The sequence below is a fragment of the Diachasmimorpha longicaudata genome, chromosome 5, assembly GCF_034640455.1.
Source record: "Diachasmimorpha longicaudata isolate KC_UGA_2023 chromosome 5, iyDiaLong2, whole genome shotgun sequence".
Lineage (NCBI taxonomy): Eukaryota > Metazoa > Arthropoda > Insecta > Hymenoptera > Braconidae > Diachasmimorpha > Diachasmimorpha longicaudata.
The window spans coordinates 2829265-2847756 of record NC_087229.1 but is presented as its reverse complement, the minus strand read 5'-3'; the positions used below and the strand labels follow the sequence as shown (position 1 = coordinate 2847756).

General features: G+C 38.4%; 4 protein-coding genes across 4 annotated transcripts; 2 read left to right on the top strand and 2 right to left on the bottom strand.

The window, feature by feature from the left end:
* The first annotated feature begins 118 nt into the window (after positions 1–118).
* On the top strand, positions 119–3326 carry LOC135162660 (lipid scramblase CLPTM1L). Its single transcript, XM_064121364.1, has 7 exons — positions 119–309; positions 427–823; positions 1150–1659; positions 1801–1989; positions 2079–2290; positions 2424–2675; positions 3097–3326. The coding sequence occupies exons 2-7, from the start codon at positions 446–448 to the stop codon at positions 3200–3202; spliced, it is 1647 nt and encodes a 548-aa protein (XP_063977434.1). The 5' UTR covers positions 119–309; positions 427–445; the 3' UTR covers positions 3203–3326.
* Positions 3316–7591, bottom strand: Sec5 (Secretory 5). The gene is made up of 7 exons (XM_064121358.1): positions 7168–7591; positions 6054–6872; positions 5284–5953; positions 4579–4975; positions 4057–4383; positions 3702–3886; positions 3316–3529 (listed from the first exon to the last, which is right to left on the bottom strand). Exons 1-7 carry the CDS (start codon positions 7274–7276, stop codon positions 3343–3345), a joined length of 2694 nt encoding a protein of 897 aa, XP_063977428.1. The 5' UTR covers positions 7277–7591; the 3' UTR covers positions 3316–3342.
* Positions 7592–9890: 2299 nt separating this feature from the next.
* On the bottom strand, positions 9891–12660 carry LOC135162161 (uncharacterized). Its single transcript, XM_064120344.1, has 5 exons — positions 12332–12660; positions 11662–11984; positions 11212–11420; positions 10960–11149; positions 9891–10504 (listed from the first exon to the last, which is right to left on the bottom strand). The coding sequence occupies exons 2-5, from the start codon at positions 11674–11676 to the stop codon at positions 10016–10018; spliced, it is 903 nt and encodes a 300-aa protein (XP_063976414.1). The 5' UTR covers positions 11677–11984; positions 12332–12660; the 3' UTR covers positions 9891–10015.
* Positions 12661–13458: 798 nt separating this feature from the next.
* Positions 13459–18141, top strand: LOC135162162 (zinc finger protein 512B-like). The gene is made up of 3 exons (XM_064120346.1): positions 13459–14676; positions 14776–15157; positions 15627–18141. The coding sequence occupies exons 1-3, from the start codon at positions 14662–14664 to the stop codon at positions 16082–16084; spliced, it is 855 nt and encodes a 284-aa protein (XP_063976416.1). The 5' UTR covers positions 13459–14661; the 3' UTR covers positions 16085–18141.
* The last annotated feature ends 351 nt before the right edge of the window (positions 18142–18492 follow it).

Sequence of the window (18492 nt, the reverse complement as noted above, 5' to 3'; positions counted from 1 at the left end):
AACGCAATACATTAGTCCAGGGAATTCTACAAATTCTCTAATATTTATTTTTCATACGTGTCCATGACGTATTCGCGCATGCGCCTGGGATCCCATGTTGTCAAGCATGTCAATGTCGGCAAGTTGATCGGTGCGACAGCTGTATTGTTTTACAGTTTCAAGAGAATAGTCGAAGAATAAACGGAAGATGTGCATTTAAACTACCTAATCTTATCACCATGCATTCAATAATAATTTTTCAGCAGAATAAGTTTTGAAATATAATAAATTCCCGGTGAATTAACATAACATCGTATCACGTCATCCAAGGTAAATATTCTCCGTTCATTCACCTTTAATTTTGACTACTAATTATGTAAACAAATGATTAAATTAGCGACAGCCTCCCCTTTTCTCTGATTAATCTCCATGAAATTTTCCATTCAGATTTGAGAACAGTTCAAAGATGCATCAACCTCCGTGGACGCTGATATTCTCTGGAGTTTTTTTGGGTTATATTGCCTACGCTATTTACAGCATTTCTCTATTATTTGTACCACCCCCATGTGAAGCTGGGATGCCTTGTCTAAAATCCTACCTCAGTTTTAAACCTAAACTGCAGGTTCATCTATTCGCTTCGCCGAGTGCTAGACCCTCTCGTCATGAAGTTTATAGGATACATTCTGATTTGGAGTTTGATTATCAAGTATCTAAGGAAATGCTAGTCAGTTTGCAGATTCCACCAAAGACTCGACTGAATGGGACTTCATTTCTTCACATCATCGTCGTTCCAAAAATGACTGAGGATAAAAAACAGAGCTACAGCTTTGCCAAGTTACAAACGGTAATTATGAGAGTTTGAGGTTTGGTCGGTTTTAATGAAAAACGACTGAAAAAATGCATGAAATAAGCTGGCGACATCACTAGAAAGATTTATGGAATTTTTATAGGTTCAGGTTCTAACCCGAATGCAAAAAGGTTCAATGATTAAAAGACTTCTAGTTAGTAGAGGCCATTAGTCAGTAAAAAACTCGAAGCTTTAGGCCAAGAAATTAATTAAATTTTAGCTGAACGCTCTCTAAGAATGCTTTGGAATATTCTAGGATAATGTACTAGTGCGTTTTATCAATTTTGTAGGTACAGTGTTAACATTAATTGATAAATTTTCAGGAACCATATGCAGTGATGACAAGAATAAAACTCACTCAATTCGTATTACCAGAAGCTGAAACCTTCAACCTCCTGAGTGAGCAATCAAGAATATATAGACGATCTGCATCGTCTCAGGATAAACCATTCTCCCACTTAAGAAGTCGCGTTACATTTACGATGGTGACTGACGCAGAGGAACTTCCTGCTCATAAAATTCCCCAAGAACTCTCGCAAAGCCTGAGTATTACCCCAGAGGGTGTTTTTCTGCCAATAATCAATTACGATTTCCTCCAAACGAGACATCGAGACCTGGTGCCGATCAACCTTGACGCTCATATGATGAATTTGACAGTTTCTTATGCTCCAACGACGATGGGTATGTTGAGACTCTTGCTCCAAGTGAAAGCAGCTATGCTGAATATGAAATCACTTGGATTTTCTGACAAGGATGTGGATGAAGTTAAGGGGATTTACGCTGATACGAATTTTTATCTGCTAACTGGAACGATTTTCATCGCCTCCATGCACGTAAGATGGTTAAAAAATGTTGAATCTCCTTAATATAAATATTTTGATTGTTGATAAGATTAATAGGAATTCATGCAAGAATTTCTCTACAAAAATAACACTTTATTGGCTTGTGAAAAATTGATAGATCTTATTTTTCAGCTGTTATTCGATTTCTTGGCGTTCAAAAACGACATCCACTTCTGGAAGAGTAGAGCTAGTTTCGAAGGTCTAAGTGTTACAACTGTGATTTGGCGAGGATTCAGCCAGACAATTATCTTCCTCTATTTGTTGGACGAAGGGTCTTCTCTCCTTGTATTGATTCCGTCCGGAATAGGAACTTTAATTGAGGTGACTCTATAGAATGAAAATTTCAATTATTCAACGACGGTCCGTTCCAATTAGAAACATTCCGTTCATGGATAAATAATTTTTTGCAGATTTGGAAAATAAAAAAAGTTCTGAGACTTCAATTCACAGACGGTGGTGGAACAGCTTCAAAGTTAAAGTGGAAGAGGGATAAGAAAAAAGAGACCCAAGAGAGCAAGACTCGTCAATTCGATGCTGAGAGCATGAGATATTTATCGTATCTATTGTATCCATTAGTTCTATGTGGAGCTGTTTATTCATTGTTGTATCAGCCGCACAAGAGGTAACCATAATCATCAATATTTATTTTTACAATTTCGATCACTTGACTTGTACCGTAAATTCAAGAATTTTCAAAAACGTGAATTAAATTAAAATATATTATTCATTTGATTAAATAATTGGTAAACTTTTAGCTGGTACTCCTGGACAATAAATTCTCTAGTAAACGGAGTCTACGCCTTTGGGTTCCTCTTCATGCTGCCCCAATTATTCGTCAATTACAAATTGAAGTCGGTAGCACATTTACCATGGCGTGCATTTATGTACAAAGCATTTAACACCTTCATCGACGATGTTTTTGCATTTATCATAACAATGCCAACATCGCATAGAGTAGCCTGCTTCCGTGATGATATTATCTTCCTCATTTACTTGTACCAGCGATGGTAAGTATTCAGAAAGATCAATTTGTGGGTCAAAAATCATTGATATCACACAGATTATTTTGAAAATATCTCTGTCAACTGGAAAATCAGAAAGTAGTGTAGAAGATCATTTTTTATAGCTCTCCCAGGAAATTATTTCCCTCATTAATAAGAAGACATAAATTAAAAAGATTGTTCTTTAATTTTTACGATTATGAAAATGCTTCAATGATAAAAAAATTTCAGAGGGAATTTCATTCAGAGAGTCACTAGGTCTAATTAATTTTCAACGAAGCCTACCAATATTTCTGTCTAACCCTCGTCTTTAAAAAGATATTGATAAAGTAATCTGCGTTGAATTACGTAAAAAAATTATAAGAATAATTTTTCCTTGATAATTCATTCATCTATGAATCAATAATATCGAGAAATTATTTTCTAGGCTTTATCCAGTGGATAATACACGTATGGATACAGCAACAATAGTCGAAGAGCCAACGATGCCTGCAAATCGTACTAAAAAACCTTTGGACAAGAAGAAAGACTAAAAACCATCACAAGACTTGATTTTAACCATTCCGATGTAGTTGTTTCAAATTTTTTAGCAACTGTAACTGTTTTTAATATTTATACTGAATTATTTAATGGAAATAATGAGTCCTTTAAATTCAACTGGTTTCTTTATTTGTTAAACAACTGTTGTTCTATTGGGATCCTCGTTTTGGCTAATTTGTGCTGATTTTGGTCTCTCGGCAAGACAGCGAATTTGTAATTGCATGGATGAAGTCACTTTACTGAGCAGGGCCTCGATGCGAGAGGCGTCAGTTGCGTTTTTGGTTGGTGGAACAGCGTCTAGAGCTTCTTCGAAGAACGTGCTGTTGAGAGAAATACTTTTGAAATTGCTGGAGCTAACTATTCAATCGATTTAAAGAGGTTTACATTTATTTGAGTTACTCAGGAGAATTTTTTAATTTATTTTATCAGTAAGCACAGTTGCCCAATGAAATCAATTGATTATGTGCTAATATTAGAATGTCAGGAAGTTACCTTGCTCGAGGTGTGCTATAAATTAACAGAGCATTCCTCAACAATGTGATGTCAGCTCGGGCTTGAATAATTCCAGAAGGCCCGAATTTCCTCACACAAGACATCAGTCTTGCCAGTTCCTCCGCTATCGTCTCGACAATGTGGGACAGAACTCGTTTTAAGAGGCCAGGAGACACTCTCGTAACCTGGATAATGAGTAAAAATTAATTACTTGAAACCGAATTTCATGATTTCGTTCCAAATTTTTTTGAAGAGTAAGTGCCTCAATAGTCGGTATTTTGGTGTCGAGTCATCTTTTTCATCTATTCAATATTTAATTGAACATTTGGAAATTAATATGTAGTGTGGAGTTCACCTCTGCATGGACAGCAATGAGATTAGCCAGTGCCTCTTGAGCGTAAGGTCTGATGTGAGTTGGTTCCACGTCGGAGTCCCATTCAAGGCGTCCCAGGTACATACTAGGTTCAATGGTCCCCACAAGAGGGTCACATCTTCTCTCAAGATAGGCGTCCAACACTGCAGTGTCCAGAGTCTCCAACTGCGTCCAGTCTTTTCTCCAACCATCAGCAGACGACAAATCTGGATATCCCTTAGACTGTAAAGCCTCCACTACTCTTGGCAGCACAGTATTCATGGTATATCGAATATTACTGAGGGTTATCAGCAAACACTTCTCCCATGTCTGCGAGGAAAATTAAGAAATATTTTTACAAATAATTTTCGGAAAACAATAAATTATTTAATATTATAATCTGCCTTAAATTTCGCCTGTTTATAATTACTGTTGTACTTTGTTTCTTGCCAGTTTTTTGTCATGATAATGAAATTGAAGAATGAAAATTTTGTTTGTGGAATCGTGAATGACAATTTTTTTTACCGGAGTCGCAGGTCCTCTTTGCTTTTCCCTGGATCTGTAGACTGCAGGTGAGCTCACTAGCTGGGAAACATCATCCTCATCATTAGCCTCTTCACTACCACTGAAGGCTAATTGTTGTAGACACCGGGAAAATGCTACGAAGAGTGTCTTGACTGAATTATGAAAGAGAGCTTGAGGTGCGATATTATCTAGGAGTGGTGTTTCCCTAGGTCCACATGCAATGGCAGTTTCTCGAGCAAGATCAGACACCTCCATCACCATTTCTTCGAACAAGCATGGTAGTTTTGTTACTCCACCATCTTCGTTGGGCAAATATTCTAATTGCCAGGTTTCCTTCCTCTGTAAGGCTCCAACGTTTTCAGCAGTTTGTTTGAAAAGAGCTACCAAACATTGCAATCTACAAAAAAGGTTAATTAAAAAAATGACGATGTAACAATTATTGTTATCCCAAGAATGAAAAATATCACTCTTCTCAAAAATTACTCATTCGTAACCAATTGTCGTGACAAACAGTTGATATTAAATAAAATATTTTCCCCAATTAAATTCTGTTTTCTCTAATTTCAGTAATACTAGACGGAGAGAATTCACTCTCTCCTTCACACTCCTCACAATCCTCCATCTATCGTCCTCACGCCATAATCTACTATTACAAAATCTGGAGATAATGCTATACTTCTTTCATATTTTTTCTATTCAACTCACCTAAGATCAAACAAAAATTTTCCAAAAATATCGAGCGCTTCACTCGGCAAATCCAGATGAATAAGAGCAGCATACATTTGCCTGACACATCTCAGACTGTGCATCAGCCAAGCAGGTGTCAGGTCTCTTCCACAGCTCTCCTTCATGGCCTCACTGGCCCTCTGAATGCAGTTCAGCACGAGGTTCTTGAAAGGTCCTTGTTTCTCGATGTCCACAGCCACATGTAGCTGTCCAGTGAAGTAACTCTGGCCCAATCTCCATAAATCAGGCAACTGCTCAGCCACAACGTCGCAAATAGCTTCAATACATAACACTCTGGAAGGCACATTACAATTAGCATCGTTCCTGAACATTCTCAACCGATCAGCAGAAATAGGCGTTAAATTGTTGCCTCTATGCCTGCCCACCCCCTCCTCGTGGCCATTGTCTGCGAAGTAGTCTTGCAGACATCCTGAGATGTTTTTGTCTAAATAGGCAGCGTGGGAAACGATGGCCTCCCAGGCGGGATCTCCCTCCGCCTCGAGATTCACCAAATGTCGAATGATTTTCTTCTGTCTCTCCAATGCGAAGGGAATCTCCTCTAATTTCTTTCTAAGAATATCGCGTAGCATGTCTATCTTCTTCTCAATCTCCACTAGGACCTTTTTAAATATTTCAACATCAGTATTACCTGTAGAGGTTGGAAATTAGAATTAATAATTTAGTAATTGATACAATATTTAAGGACAAAACCTTGAAATAATGATTTTCAAACCATCTTAATAACTTACCAAATAGATTTTTCACTCTGGCATAATCATTAATGACCAAATCATAATTTCCCCTCTTTATATTCTTCTCGATATTCACAGGCATGCAGAAGAGGAATCTGTAACGCTGCATGACTGAGAGAGCACTTCTGGTGGCATCCGCTCTATCCCTCCTAGCCAATACATCATCAAAAAGTTTATTTGCTTCCTCCATGGATGTTTTGATCGCCAGCTCGAGTTTCACAGTGGGATCGTCTCCAAATTTCCTGACGTCTGCCTCAAACTGCTCCTTGAGCAGGACAATAGTCTCCAACTGCTCCATGACTGACCCTACGTTGGCCTTCAGGAATGAGAGCTGTCCCTCCTTCTGAGAATTGACTTTACGCCGGAGGTAGGCTAGTCCCGCCTTCAGATCGTCCAGGGATGTGGCATGATGATGCTGAAGGAGGAACCACCCTGGGTGGAACTTCTCTGAGGTCAGTTCACCATTGCTCTCCCCGAAAAGCTCGCAGAGGTCATCCTCTGGGAATTTCTTGGTGTCGTTGCCTTCCACACTGAGGCCCAAGGGGTCCTCCTGCTGGTAGTTTGTGGGGGACAGTGCCCTGCGACCCCAGACGAAGCTCTGCACTGGGGCCTCTTCAACCCAAACAGCGGACTCTTTCATCGGACCGATGGTCTCGTGGTACCCACGGAACTGAACTGTCGAGGAACCCTGACCTCCCATCCGAGTTGTCACAATTATGTCACCACGGCCCTTGCAGGGCCCTGAACGCGCTACGATCTTGTTCGGGGACTTCCATTCCGCGGAGAGAAGACAGTCGCAACCGCAGATTGTCAATCCTGGAGAAAAAAAATATATTAAAAAAAAATAAGTCAGTGCCAAAATGTAGATATTCACTAGTACAAATTTCACTTCACTCAAAATTGTTATTCCCTACGAATAAAATATTTTGCAGCGAAAAATCGATTCTTTCTAATCAAAAATCGGGTAGTGGTACATCAATACATATTCATATCATGATTAATAATTATTAGTTTTTCACTGCAAACAAAAACAATTCCCTGAAGTGGAAATATGATTTTTGTTCGGTCAGTATTGATTATTTTACTTTTTGGTATGAGTTCAGCTACTTGCCTATCAAATCCTGTGCTCTATTTCCCAGAAATTCACCACGAACGGTGACTCTAGTGCCTGGAGGACCTTCCTTGGGTGATATCCCAGTTACTACAGGAGGTGGAACCATTCTCGTCCAGAAATAAACAAAATTAACAGTAAGAATAAATTAAGTTTTACGACAATAGTCAACGACACTCTTCTGACGAAAAGTATCCCTCGATGAGCTCCCGAGTCAAAGTCATGATGAAGTTTACGAAGAATATGACAGTGAATGAACACGATCACGCCCACATTTTGTCTTCTGCTCTACGATAATAGCAGAATATTTATTGGGAACTACAATTAACATTTGTTTTGACAGGTAGATCTTGGTTGGGTTAGGTTATGTGCACAGTTGGCACTCAGTCGGTGCTACTGCTGGATAAAGATTATAGCGGAGGTTGTTAGATCGCTGACGCGTCTGGGGTGACTCCAAAGGCAAAATTTCTTAGCGGTGGCGCATGAACTACGATGGTGAACGTGCCTGTTGGTAAGGCGTTGCCACGGAGTAAGTGGCATGTCATTTGGGGTAGCCCCTTTGCGTTTCTTCTAGGGCTCCGGGACTATTTTAAAAACCGATTTCACAGTTTTCACATTTTCTCTGCACCTGGGCATCCTCCAGCTCAAAGACTCCCCGTCCATTTAGCCATGTCCTCCCTGGTAACGCCTTACCGACAGACATGTTCACCATCGTAGCTCATGCACCAGCGCTACTAAATTTTGCAGTTGGAGCCGCTCCTTAAGGCGGTATTCTGGTCTAGAAATTCCAAAAAATCGATTTTTTTGCATATTTTGAAAGTTTAGACCTTTAAGAGGATGCCATTAAAAGGATTTTTCAAAATTCGAATTATTTTCTCTAAAGTAAGTATTAAATATTATTATCTGAGTTATTCTACTGGAGTTATTTCTCAAACTTCAAACACGTTTTTCGCGAAACTACTTTTTTCGAAGTGGTTGTCATGATATCTCAAGTTCTACCCGACCGATTTGTTTGTAATTTGGTGTAAATCTTCTTTATATACCTCTCTATTTAGTGAGCCCTGGATTTTGAAAAATGTCAATTTTGAGTATTTTTAAAAAATTCCAAAAGGTCAAAAAGGGGCGGTAAAAAATTTTTTTTTTCAATTCGGCGCCATTTTGTGATTTTTTTTTTTGGCTAAGGTCTACTTGGTAGGAACATCTTTACTGATTGACAATTTTTCAAAATTCTTTGTTTCAGATCACTGAAAGGGGTGGAATCATGTCAACCAGGGTGCACCGTTTTTTTTGAGGCCCTCACTTCACCGCCCTGTAATTTGGCGAATTACAGGGCGGTGAAGTGAGGGCCAACTGTACACAGAATTTTCAGACGGCGAGAGCATCACTGTGAAGGAATTCAACTGCCGAGAGAAAAAGCTAGGCTGTACATGTGGCGCTGGGTCCACATGTACAGCCTAGCTTTTTAGAATTTTAGAATTTTCAAACGGTACTCTCACCGTTTGAAAATTCTGTGTACAGTTGATCATTTGTACAGTTGAACGAGTACGAACGGAGCCCCCCCCGCTTGGCCGATATGCAGATACCCCAGTAGGACTCGTGGCGCCCCGTCTCCTCGGGGGTGAAATCGTGTCGGTAACGTGGAGAAACTGGCGTCAGTCAAACCCCCAGAACTGAGCCTCTACTTTGGTCTATCCTCTTTGCGATGCCCCGTGATGCTTTCACCTGTGGTACCCAGAGGTCACTAGTTACATTATTTATTTAAAATCAAAGGACAAAGTAATGAAACATTTTTTATTTGGGATAGACTGCTGCAAACCTAGTGCACGCAATACAATTACGAATCTGAAAGTCAATTCCGGCGAGTGAGGATAGATGGTACCAAGTGGTCCGAAAGATGGGAAGTTCATTTTAAATGTATTGTTTAACGAATGTTTTTAAAATTCAACAGCTTAGACGAATGCAACCACGCATATCATATCAAGAGACAATTACAGAATCTTCTGACGAGCGCGACTTTATAACGCCCGACCTTTGCCTGAGGAAAAGGCGATTGTCCATTCTTGTTGCCAGTAACCCCTTAACGCCCAAATGTAATGCAAAGAAAAGTTACATTGTCATGGCTGCCATCACCCTCTTTACATCTATTTTTCCTGAAAGGAGAATTCCAAACAGTCCCTGTGGATATCCACAAAAAAAGAGATCAACTCTCTCTAGATATTTATGAAAATACAAGTCGCCATAAAGCCATCGAAATACCATTTGTCCATTAGGACTGATCCAGTTGTTGACTGGTTTTGCATCGTTCGACCTGCCTTCCACGACAGTATACTGGTCCATCATTGATTTATCATAATATATTAAAAGATCTCTCCTTTTCTTCTGAAAGACATTGATATTTTTGATAATTTGATACCCCCCTATGGGGCCCAGTATTTATAATCCTCAAATTTTCTCATGTTCACTCGAAGAATAATAAAAAGTACAAGTCACAAAAATGTAACAAAAATTGAAAATTGCCCCTGAGAACTGCCAGAGAGACTCACTTATTGGGGAACGATGAGGCATGAAACCCTCATAATGACCCTCATAATGACAATCCTAGTTTTTCGTAAAGTTTTCTCAACCTCCAGAGAACTTAAAAAAAATTGAAACAAAAAGATTAAATATTTCACCCCACTTTTCAATGTTCATTTACAAAATAATACAGAATACGTATTCAAATGTTATAAAAAGTCAGTACATTATATTTATTCAGAAAACAACTGAAAAATCGTATGAAGCTCTATACATTGATCAATCACACTGCAACAACATTTTTATGGATAATTACATCTACAATTGCTAATAACTATTCTTTTTCTGTTTTCTGTTCCTCCTTCTTCTCGTCATGACTCCTCTTCCACTTGAGTAGAGGTGACTGCACGGAAATATCATTCAAAAGTGCCGGCGCAGGTGGGTCCCAGGCCAAAAGGTCACCTTGGGGTTGCGGGCGAAGAAGGAGGTTGCTGTCGATGACAGGGCCAAGGCCAGGGTCGCCCAGGGCCGGGAGTACTTCAGGTGGCGGGACTTGTGCACCTTGACCCAGAGCTGTATTTATTGCTAGTGGGGGGAGTACGGAGAGGGGAAGGGATAAACCAGTCTGTGCATTTTGTGGAGGAGGTAGGCTAATGCTTGGAGCAGTAATAAGACCTTGGGAAGTCAATATAACAGGGATGGGGACAGCATAGGGAACTCCTTGGCGAACTGTCACCGGAACTGCGTAGGGTTGTTGAATGGGAACTGCCACTGTCTGACGCACCGGGACTTGGACAGGTCGATCCACCGGATAAGGAACCGGCTAAAACCGAACCCAAAGAATCATGAATAATAATAATATTTACCTCATTCTATGCAAAACTTCTTCATATTTTGCGTAGAAAATTTTTTATCTGCGTGAGATTTCTCAGAAATCTTCAGGAAAATTACTGGAAAATCTCTGAGAAATCTCTGGTGACGAAAGAAAATTTTAACGTGGAGTTAATTCGCATTCGTTAAAATACCGCCCTAAGATTCTTAATTTTGGGACTAATGGAGTATGCAAAAAGTTACGCCTTCTCTGGTTTTTACTGTCAAGTCCTAATTTTTAAACTTTTTTCTTTAAAAAATCCAAACGATAGTTAATTTGCGAACAACACTAATATCCTAAGTCTAATTGCGTTTTTTATTCTTCTCGTCACTCATCAACAATATTTTAATTCACAGTGAAGGTAGAGCTACTTTAAATTATTGAATTAACGAGCAATGTTAACTTACATGAGGTATGGCAACAGGGACAGGCTTATTAACAATCCTGTCCACAGGATATGGAATCAATTTTTCCACTTGAATAGGTATACGCCTCTCAACAATGACAGCTCTGGGCACTGCCACGGGTTTCTCAATTACCGTATGTTTAGATATCACAACTGGAGGAGGCGGTTGTGGTCCTGCCAGAGTAGTCCACCTGGAAATGATATTAAAAAAATTTTCTTGAAATTCGCGAGGATGTGGGCGCTGTTTAATTACCCTTGAGGAGGTTGAAGGGATTGAAGTGATTCTGGAGATGCTCTGAGGGTTCTCCAAGGAGCTTCAGCAGCGGGCCATGCCGTCAGGCTGTCGAAATCCGGTGGAACTGGAACACTACTCCATCCTGACGCTAGTGGAAATAGACTACGTTTGAATTTTAAATCCCGAGGATCTAATGGGACGGCCGGGCCCAACATGAACGATAATATCTGATAAAAAAAATTATTTTTCACATTAATCGAATGATTCTGCATTAACTTCAGTTAGTAGCCAAAATAAAGCAAATGTTAATGGTGCGCTGATGGAGTGGGAATATCAAACGAATTTCACTGAATTTGATTTTTTTACGAGTAATCTACCAAAGAATTAAAATACAATTTTCCGATTTGCTTTCCTTCACCACTACTAATTGTATACACAAAGAGATATTAATAGATCTCGAGCTCTTACTAAAAGCTCCTTCATGTCGAGTGATTCCACGGAACTGTCAATGTTTAATCGCTGGTAAATCGCTCTTATATTCAGAGAGGTTTGCACCACATATGGATTCCTCAGATTCCACTCCCAACGTTAAGGGAAAAACTTGCCCCCAGTAGTTTCCGGTCGATGAAAGTCTGTAGACCTATGGGTTTTACTGCCGTGTGAGTAAACTTGTCGATCTCGTATAGCTAGTAACGTTGAAACCAGACTGACTTCCGATTGAATTAATCCACATTCTTTTAAATTCTTAACAGAGTTCAACGTCTTATCTTGAAGACATTCATGACATTCACCTTCAATTAGCATAAAAAAGTTGTTGAGGAAAATGACATAAAGCTGTCACTACCGGCCGGAGAGTTTCTTATTCTATAAATGAACGGATCACATTTTTATTTGCATCTTGGCAGTTGTTAAAATACGATAGGAACGAGAGTATTGACGGTATCATTGAGGAAGAGACTTCAAATTTTGGGAGGAGACTGAAATAATCGAAATTCGAAATTGACTGCGCTGTAATTTTTTTCTCAAAACAATCGTCGATTCTCACTTTTTACTCTCACTGAATGAAATAAAAATTGTCCTTCATTTCAGGATATCGAGCATCTTCGCCTCCGCATAATTAATCGTTCGATCTACTTACCCACATTTTAATTATGCATCAACCGTCGTTGAGCTTCCGGTGAAAATAATTCTCCTGTCGCAACATAATTATCATATCAAAATAACTGAGTCAATTCTCCATAAACCGATTGTGACAATGCGATGAAGTCATGCAAGGAAATCCTAGAAATATTTCAATCACACTAGTGGAAAATCTATGAGACCATTAATTTTTTATAAGCACATTCGAACGGTGTAAATCACTACCTTTTTGCAACACAAATTTCATTGATCGAAATGCATAAACTACCGAGTGGTCACATAGACCAATGAATCATTGAAGATTATAGATGGAGGGAATAATCAATAAGTTCAGAACATCTTATCGAATAACTTCTTATTCATGTACTGGTTTTTCACACCCCACAAGTTGTTTCACACAGATCAAGTCATAATGTCATGAAGACAAAAACTCGCTATTACAGATAACGATCGACTGCGTAGATACAGATGCATCACAGTTTGCACATAAATATATTGAAATATTATTGAGATAGATTTTTTTCAAAAATACAATTCAATCGGATTCGATTGTTCTGACCGAATTTTATTTTTCGTGCGAAGAAATTTGAATTTGTGATAACCGAGAAGAGGGAAATGACATGGGAGAATGGAGTAGAGCGAACAATGAATAAAAATGAGCAGTAAAGCAGTGTCATCGCTTTATAAAAGAAGAATGAGGAATGCGATAAAATTGGTGCTTTAGATAGAATGTTTCAGGAGGAGAGCCATGGGCTTTTTTACTCATGCAGTTGGCAAGTCCTCGTTTCCATATCGATTACCAACTTTGTACGAGTAAAACCCCCATGATACTAGGCATAAACGATATTTTTCTGCAGTGATTTTCACTTTTATGAGTTTGGAAGACGCCCAAATACAAATCTCCGGATGAGGAAAAATTATAAGAAAATCTAAGACGTGCAGCCACATAAATGTTCATCAATTCTTCCGAAATAATTAAATTAAAATTTGTAGTTATCGTGCTTATAAAATATATACTTCTGCCGATTAAATATACTTCTGACGAGAATTTAGAAGAGGTTTTTGATCCGCATTCCGGGACTTGGATTGTACGAAATAAATAGGATTTATAAAATTATTACTGTTTCCTTTTCGAATGATTAGCTTCCCGGCAAAGTCATCACAATAATGGCCATCTCTCAGTGAAGACGAAATTCAAATCGAACTGCAAAAAGGGGGAACGACCTCCCATTTCCATTTCTACACTGATTCCAGTATTTTTTTCTTCTCTCTTTGTCTCTCCCTTTTTTCACTAAATCGGGGACACAATACAATTTATTTCCGTGTAGCGTCGCCTATAGAATTCACCTGGACTTTCCTAACTTTCATTTTCTAACACTCTTCCTCCTACTACTCGTTGCAACTGTTCTATGGCAGCAACGTGATATTAATTATTCATTGCTCTGTGACGCCCAACGTGTCTGCATAATCATTCATGTGGACTTACACTTGCACAGCTGGCTATAGTAACAAGACAAATGTGAATAGAAAAATCTATTAAATGTATATTCACTTCACAGACTTGTTACTTGTTTTATCGATTATCCATCATATGGGTTTGAAAAAATAATGAGAATCTTCAGGGTCGTTTTTGAAAAATCTTAAAATCACTCATAATTTCAACTCATAAATTGGAAAATGTGAAGATTCGGTTGAAGAATTCGTTGTTGCACTCGCAAAGAACTAATTGTTTCATAAATTTATTTATAACAAGAGATCTGCGTTTCCAATTATTCTCTAAAAAATATCTTCCTCGTAATAACGTTATTTCTTCGAAGGGGATTGCAAAAATAAGTTCAGTCACTTCGTTTCGCGTTTAATTATACTAATGCAAAGAAAAATCTCGCACAATCGAAGACTATCCGTAGATTCTTATCAAAATCGAGCGATCAATGCAAATACCCCGACTGATTTCTCCCCGTTCCCCACTTGAATATTCCATCTACTCACTTGACAATGAAAAACTTTCTTTCTCCTTTAATTAAATTGCAAAAACTCTGATTACGATCGCATTCTTATAACTAGTTTGGTAATCAATATGTAAGATGGCTTATCGCATCAATTGAGGAAGACTGGCTGGATCTGGCTGGCACCCAAGATTAGAAAAAACGAAAGTTCCTAGATCCTGAACGAAAATGTAATGAGTACTATTGGAGTGAGCTATCGATTCCATCGAAATCGACCATTGTTCGATGCGGCCACCTGATGTCCTATAAATACTTATGGGGGTCACCAGTGGGTTCAGTATGTGTTGAGCTGCCAAGGTGACTGTTTCAAAAGTCGAGGATAATGAAGATACTTGTGGTACATTGTAGCAAATCTGAATTTTCAAATTTCAATTAATTTACTTCATTCGAATAATTTTTGATTGATAACGACAAGTGTTCATTATTTCATGTGAAGGTTGTGGCGTCAGTGCTGGTGTTGACATCAGCAATCAGAGTAGATTCCAAGGTAAAGAAGGAGATAAAAGGGAGCAAAGCAACTAGGAGACAGGATAATGGAGTTCTGCGACTGAGCTATGGATTACCACAGGAGCCCTCCCACGTCTATGGACCTCCATCAGAACCACATCCGGTTCATGAACATCCTGTGCCGGATAATCAACATCTATTACCTCAGGACCATCAGCAGTGGATTCCTCAAGAGCAACATCACCATCACTTGATACCGCAGGAGCAGCATCATCTTGTGCCTCAGGATGGTCTGCATCAACATCAGATTCCTCAAGACCATCAGGATCACATCCTATTTCCTCATTTACATCCTGTAGCTCATCCTATCCGTAAGTTGAGATTGAGTTGAGCCAGGCGAATTGAAAAAATATATTTTTTATCGACTATTCAAATAGAATCTACCAACAATTAATGGAAAGTTCAATAGAAAATCGATAGAATTATTTAGTGAATTCACCAAATGATTCTATGAGACTTTTTCATCGTTGCATGAATTACTTGAACATTTGTTTCAACTATCTCCACATTTTTTTATCCTACAGTGATAGAATGATTCAATCACTGCAAACGAGATTCGTAAACTATTAATGAATGCCAGAGTTGAATACGACCAAATGAATATCCATCAATAAATAACGAATCTTACACGTGAATGTTGCAAGTCAAGTGAAAGACAATCCGTCAAACATGCATTTAACTATTAATGAATGACCACATGGTGAGACCGAGTAGACCCTAGCCTCCAACCAAGTACAGTCGATTATTGATCAATTGCTCTTCATGTCTGCTTATCAACAGCTGCTGTTCCTGTGCCACACCCGGTTCCAGTCCCCCAGCCGGTGCCCGTGGGAGTCCCCCAGCCGGTTCCAGTCGCCGTTCCAGTTGTTCAGACTGTTACGAAACCAGTGGCGGTTCCCTATCCCGTTGACAGACCGTATCCAGTGCCAGTTGATCGGCCAGTGGCGGTTCCCGTGGCAGTTTCTGTTCCTAAACCCTACCCAGTGCATGTCGAAAAAGTCGTTCATGTTGACAGGCCTTATCCCGTACCTGTGGAGAAGTATATTCAGGTACCAGTGCATGTCGATCGACCTGTACCTGTTCACGTCCTCAAACCTTATCCCGTTCACGTAGAGAAACTGGTTCCAGTGGACAAACCCTATCCTGTCCACGTGGCTGTTCCTGTTCATGTGCCCAAACCCTATCCTGTTCCTGTGGCCATTCATTACAAAGCCCATCATCATCATGGTGGATGGTAGGACCAGGTCAAAGTAGAGGTCTAAATTTTTACGAACGTTATTTTGTCAATATCTTGAGAAGGAGCGATTTTAAAGGAAAAATTCAGGCTATTTTATGACATTTAACTTGTGACATTTATTCGTACAGTCGCTTGAGGTACAAAGAACAAAAGAAAAAAAAAGTTAATTTCGAAGAAGATGAAAAGACTTTTTTCATTACAAATGAAAGTCTTTAGAGAAAAGGTTTCGATACATTTTAACTGAATTCTCGAATTATGGTTACAAAATAATCTTCAATAGTTGACTTTGTACTTTTTTCCTTTCATTTATTTTCATCTGCGAGAAGAGATGAAGAAAATGAACTCTTGTTATACCTGTCGTTTAATTCCTAGGCGATTTGGATGACTCCAAAGACTCAATTAAGATTATAATAGTAATTATAAGGTTGTACATTATGGAAATGAGTTTTGTAGCGAGTTTTTAGTCGAATAAATCTTCTATTTTCATAGGAATAGTGTCTCCCTTTATTGGAGAAGTCATAGTCTAAAATTAAACAGTAAATATTGGATAGTGGGGAGGGCTGCGTCGATAATTCAAATTACTCCATCGATTCTTCGATAACATCGCACTGTTTTAAAAATATATCGATATAACATGTGCGTTTCAAGAGGAAAATATAGGTTGTTGTGATATGAACTTTGCCCAGCCAATAAACACTTTTGTCGTGGCCTAACTCCTTGAAGGCTGCGCTGTCATTAACGCCCTGAAAGTGTGAAGGTTTCCACTCAGAAGTGACTGATATTAAACTGAAATGTCTCATAAATAGTATTCAATTAAGTTTGATATTTTAAATTTAGATGCGCTTCGATGTAAATTACAGTCAGTAATTAATAAAATTCAATGGAGCTCCGGAGAGGGGTGAGAAATATCTTATTGATATTAGAAAAAAATCCTCGACTCTACACAGCCGTTAAACTTCATAGTTTATTTAAACAACGCCCTCGGCAACAGATGTTGGACTTGACACTACGAAGACCGACACGTTCGTCGAGGATACAACGTTAAAGGCGATAAGTTACGTACTCAACGAGGGAATCTATTTCTTCTGCAATTCGTTGAGTTGAGAAAATAGAAATATTTTATTTAACAATTTTTCTCCACTGAAATTTGGTTTTATTTATAAATGCAATGAATACTAATGCTATAACATAAAGAATAGAACTCGTAATAAAACAAATATTTTTTCAACGTTTTATTCTCTTTTTTAACAATTCAGTTTTAGTCTGCGCTTTGTAGATTTAATGTTAAGATTCATGGAGAACATAACATGAAATAACATAGAAACAAAGAAATCTAGCAACGCAAACAAGTAACATTCATTATTTTCCAATTTTCCAAGTTTGATGTCGGTTGTCAGCAACAGAATTAAGCTAATTTTTCTTTATAAAGTTGGAAATTGTTGTTTAAAAAATTACTTTCGCCATTTTCACAGTCCACTTTTATTGATTTGAAAAGTGGAAAACTATGCAATAGAAAGTGAAATTTGTAAATAATTAATTGGTCACTATAAGAGGGAAATTTTGCAGCGGATCCCTTTTCCTTAAATTTTATCCAAGGTCATATTCAAGGAGATGTTGAAACATTCAAAACTGAGAACAATCGAAAATATAACGTCACACAGTTGAACGATTTTCTATGGAATCGCCCTATTTTCTGTACTACCTTTAACATGTCGTGTCTGTTAAAAAAACCATATATCAAATTATTTTTCAAATTATTTTTCGCTTCAAACCCGGTGTAGACAATCCATTTCTTCAGTAAAATTTTCTTGTAAAATTACATCGAGAATAATCCTGGTTCCTTCCCTACCTAATTTAAAAACCTATCCAACAATTTCCGGTACCATCACAAAATGGGGAACGCTGTATAAATTTCCCGTCTTACATGTGTTCTTTTATGGTAAAGCATCTCAGGATAAAGCATTCCATATGTGCTTTCTTTTTATAAAAAAAAATAATCAAATAATATTGTATAAAGTAGTATTTACAATTCTAGGTTCACTGACCTTAATGCAAATATCCATTTTAAATTTATCTGCTACACATCCTCAACTTTTCCAATCTTCAGTGAACAGTGAAATTTCCGCGTAACTACAACCCCTCGTGGAACTTTCCTATTGGTAAAGTTGAAAAGGACCAGGGCTCAAGAGGGGATAACTTTCGATTTGACTTCTTTATTGAACTCAAACCAAACCGAACACCTCACTGTTCTGATTTATTCCACATCCTCGCCTGTGTATTTATGGAATCCCCATCGCGGTCTTCCTTATTCTCGTAATCCGTTCTCCTCTCTCATCATTAATTCAGTGGTGGTAAAACGTCCAATGTCAACTTTTCGCGACTTATTGACTAAAGTTCTGGGCAACTTTC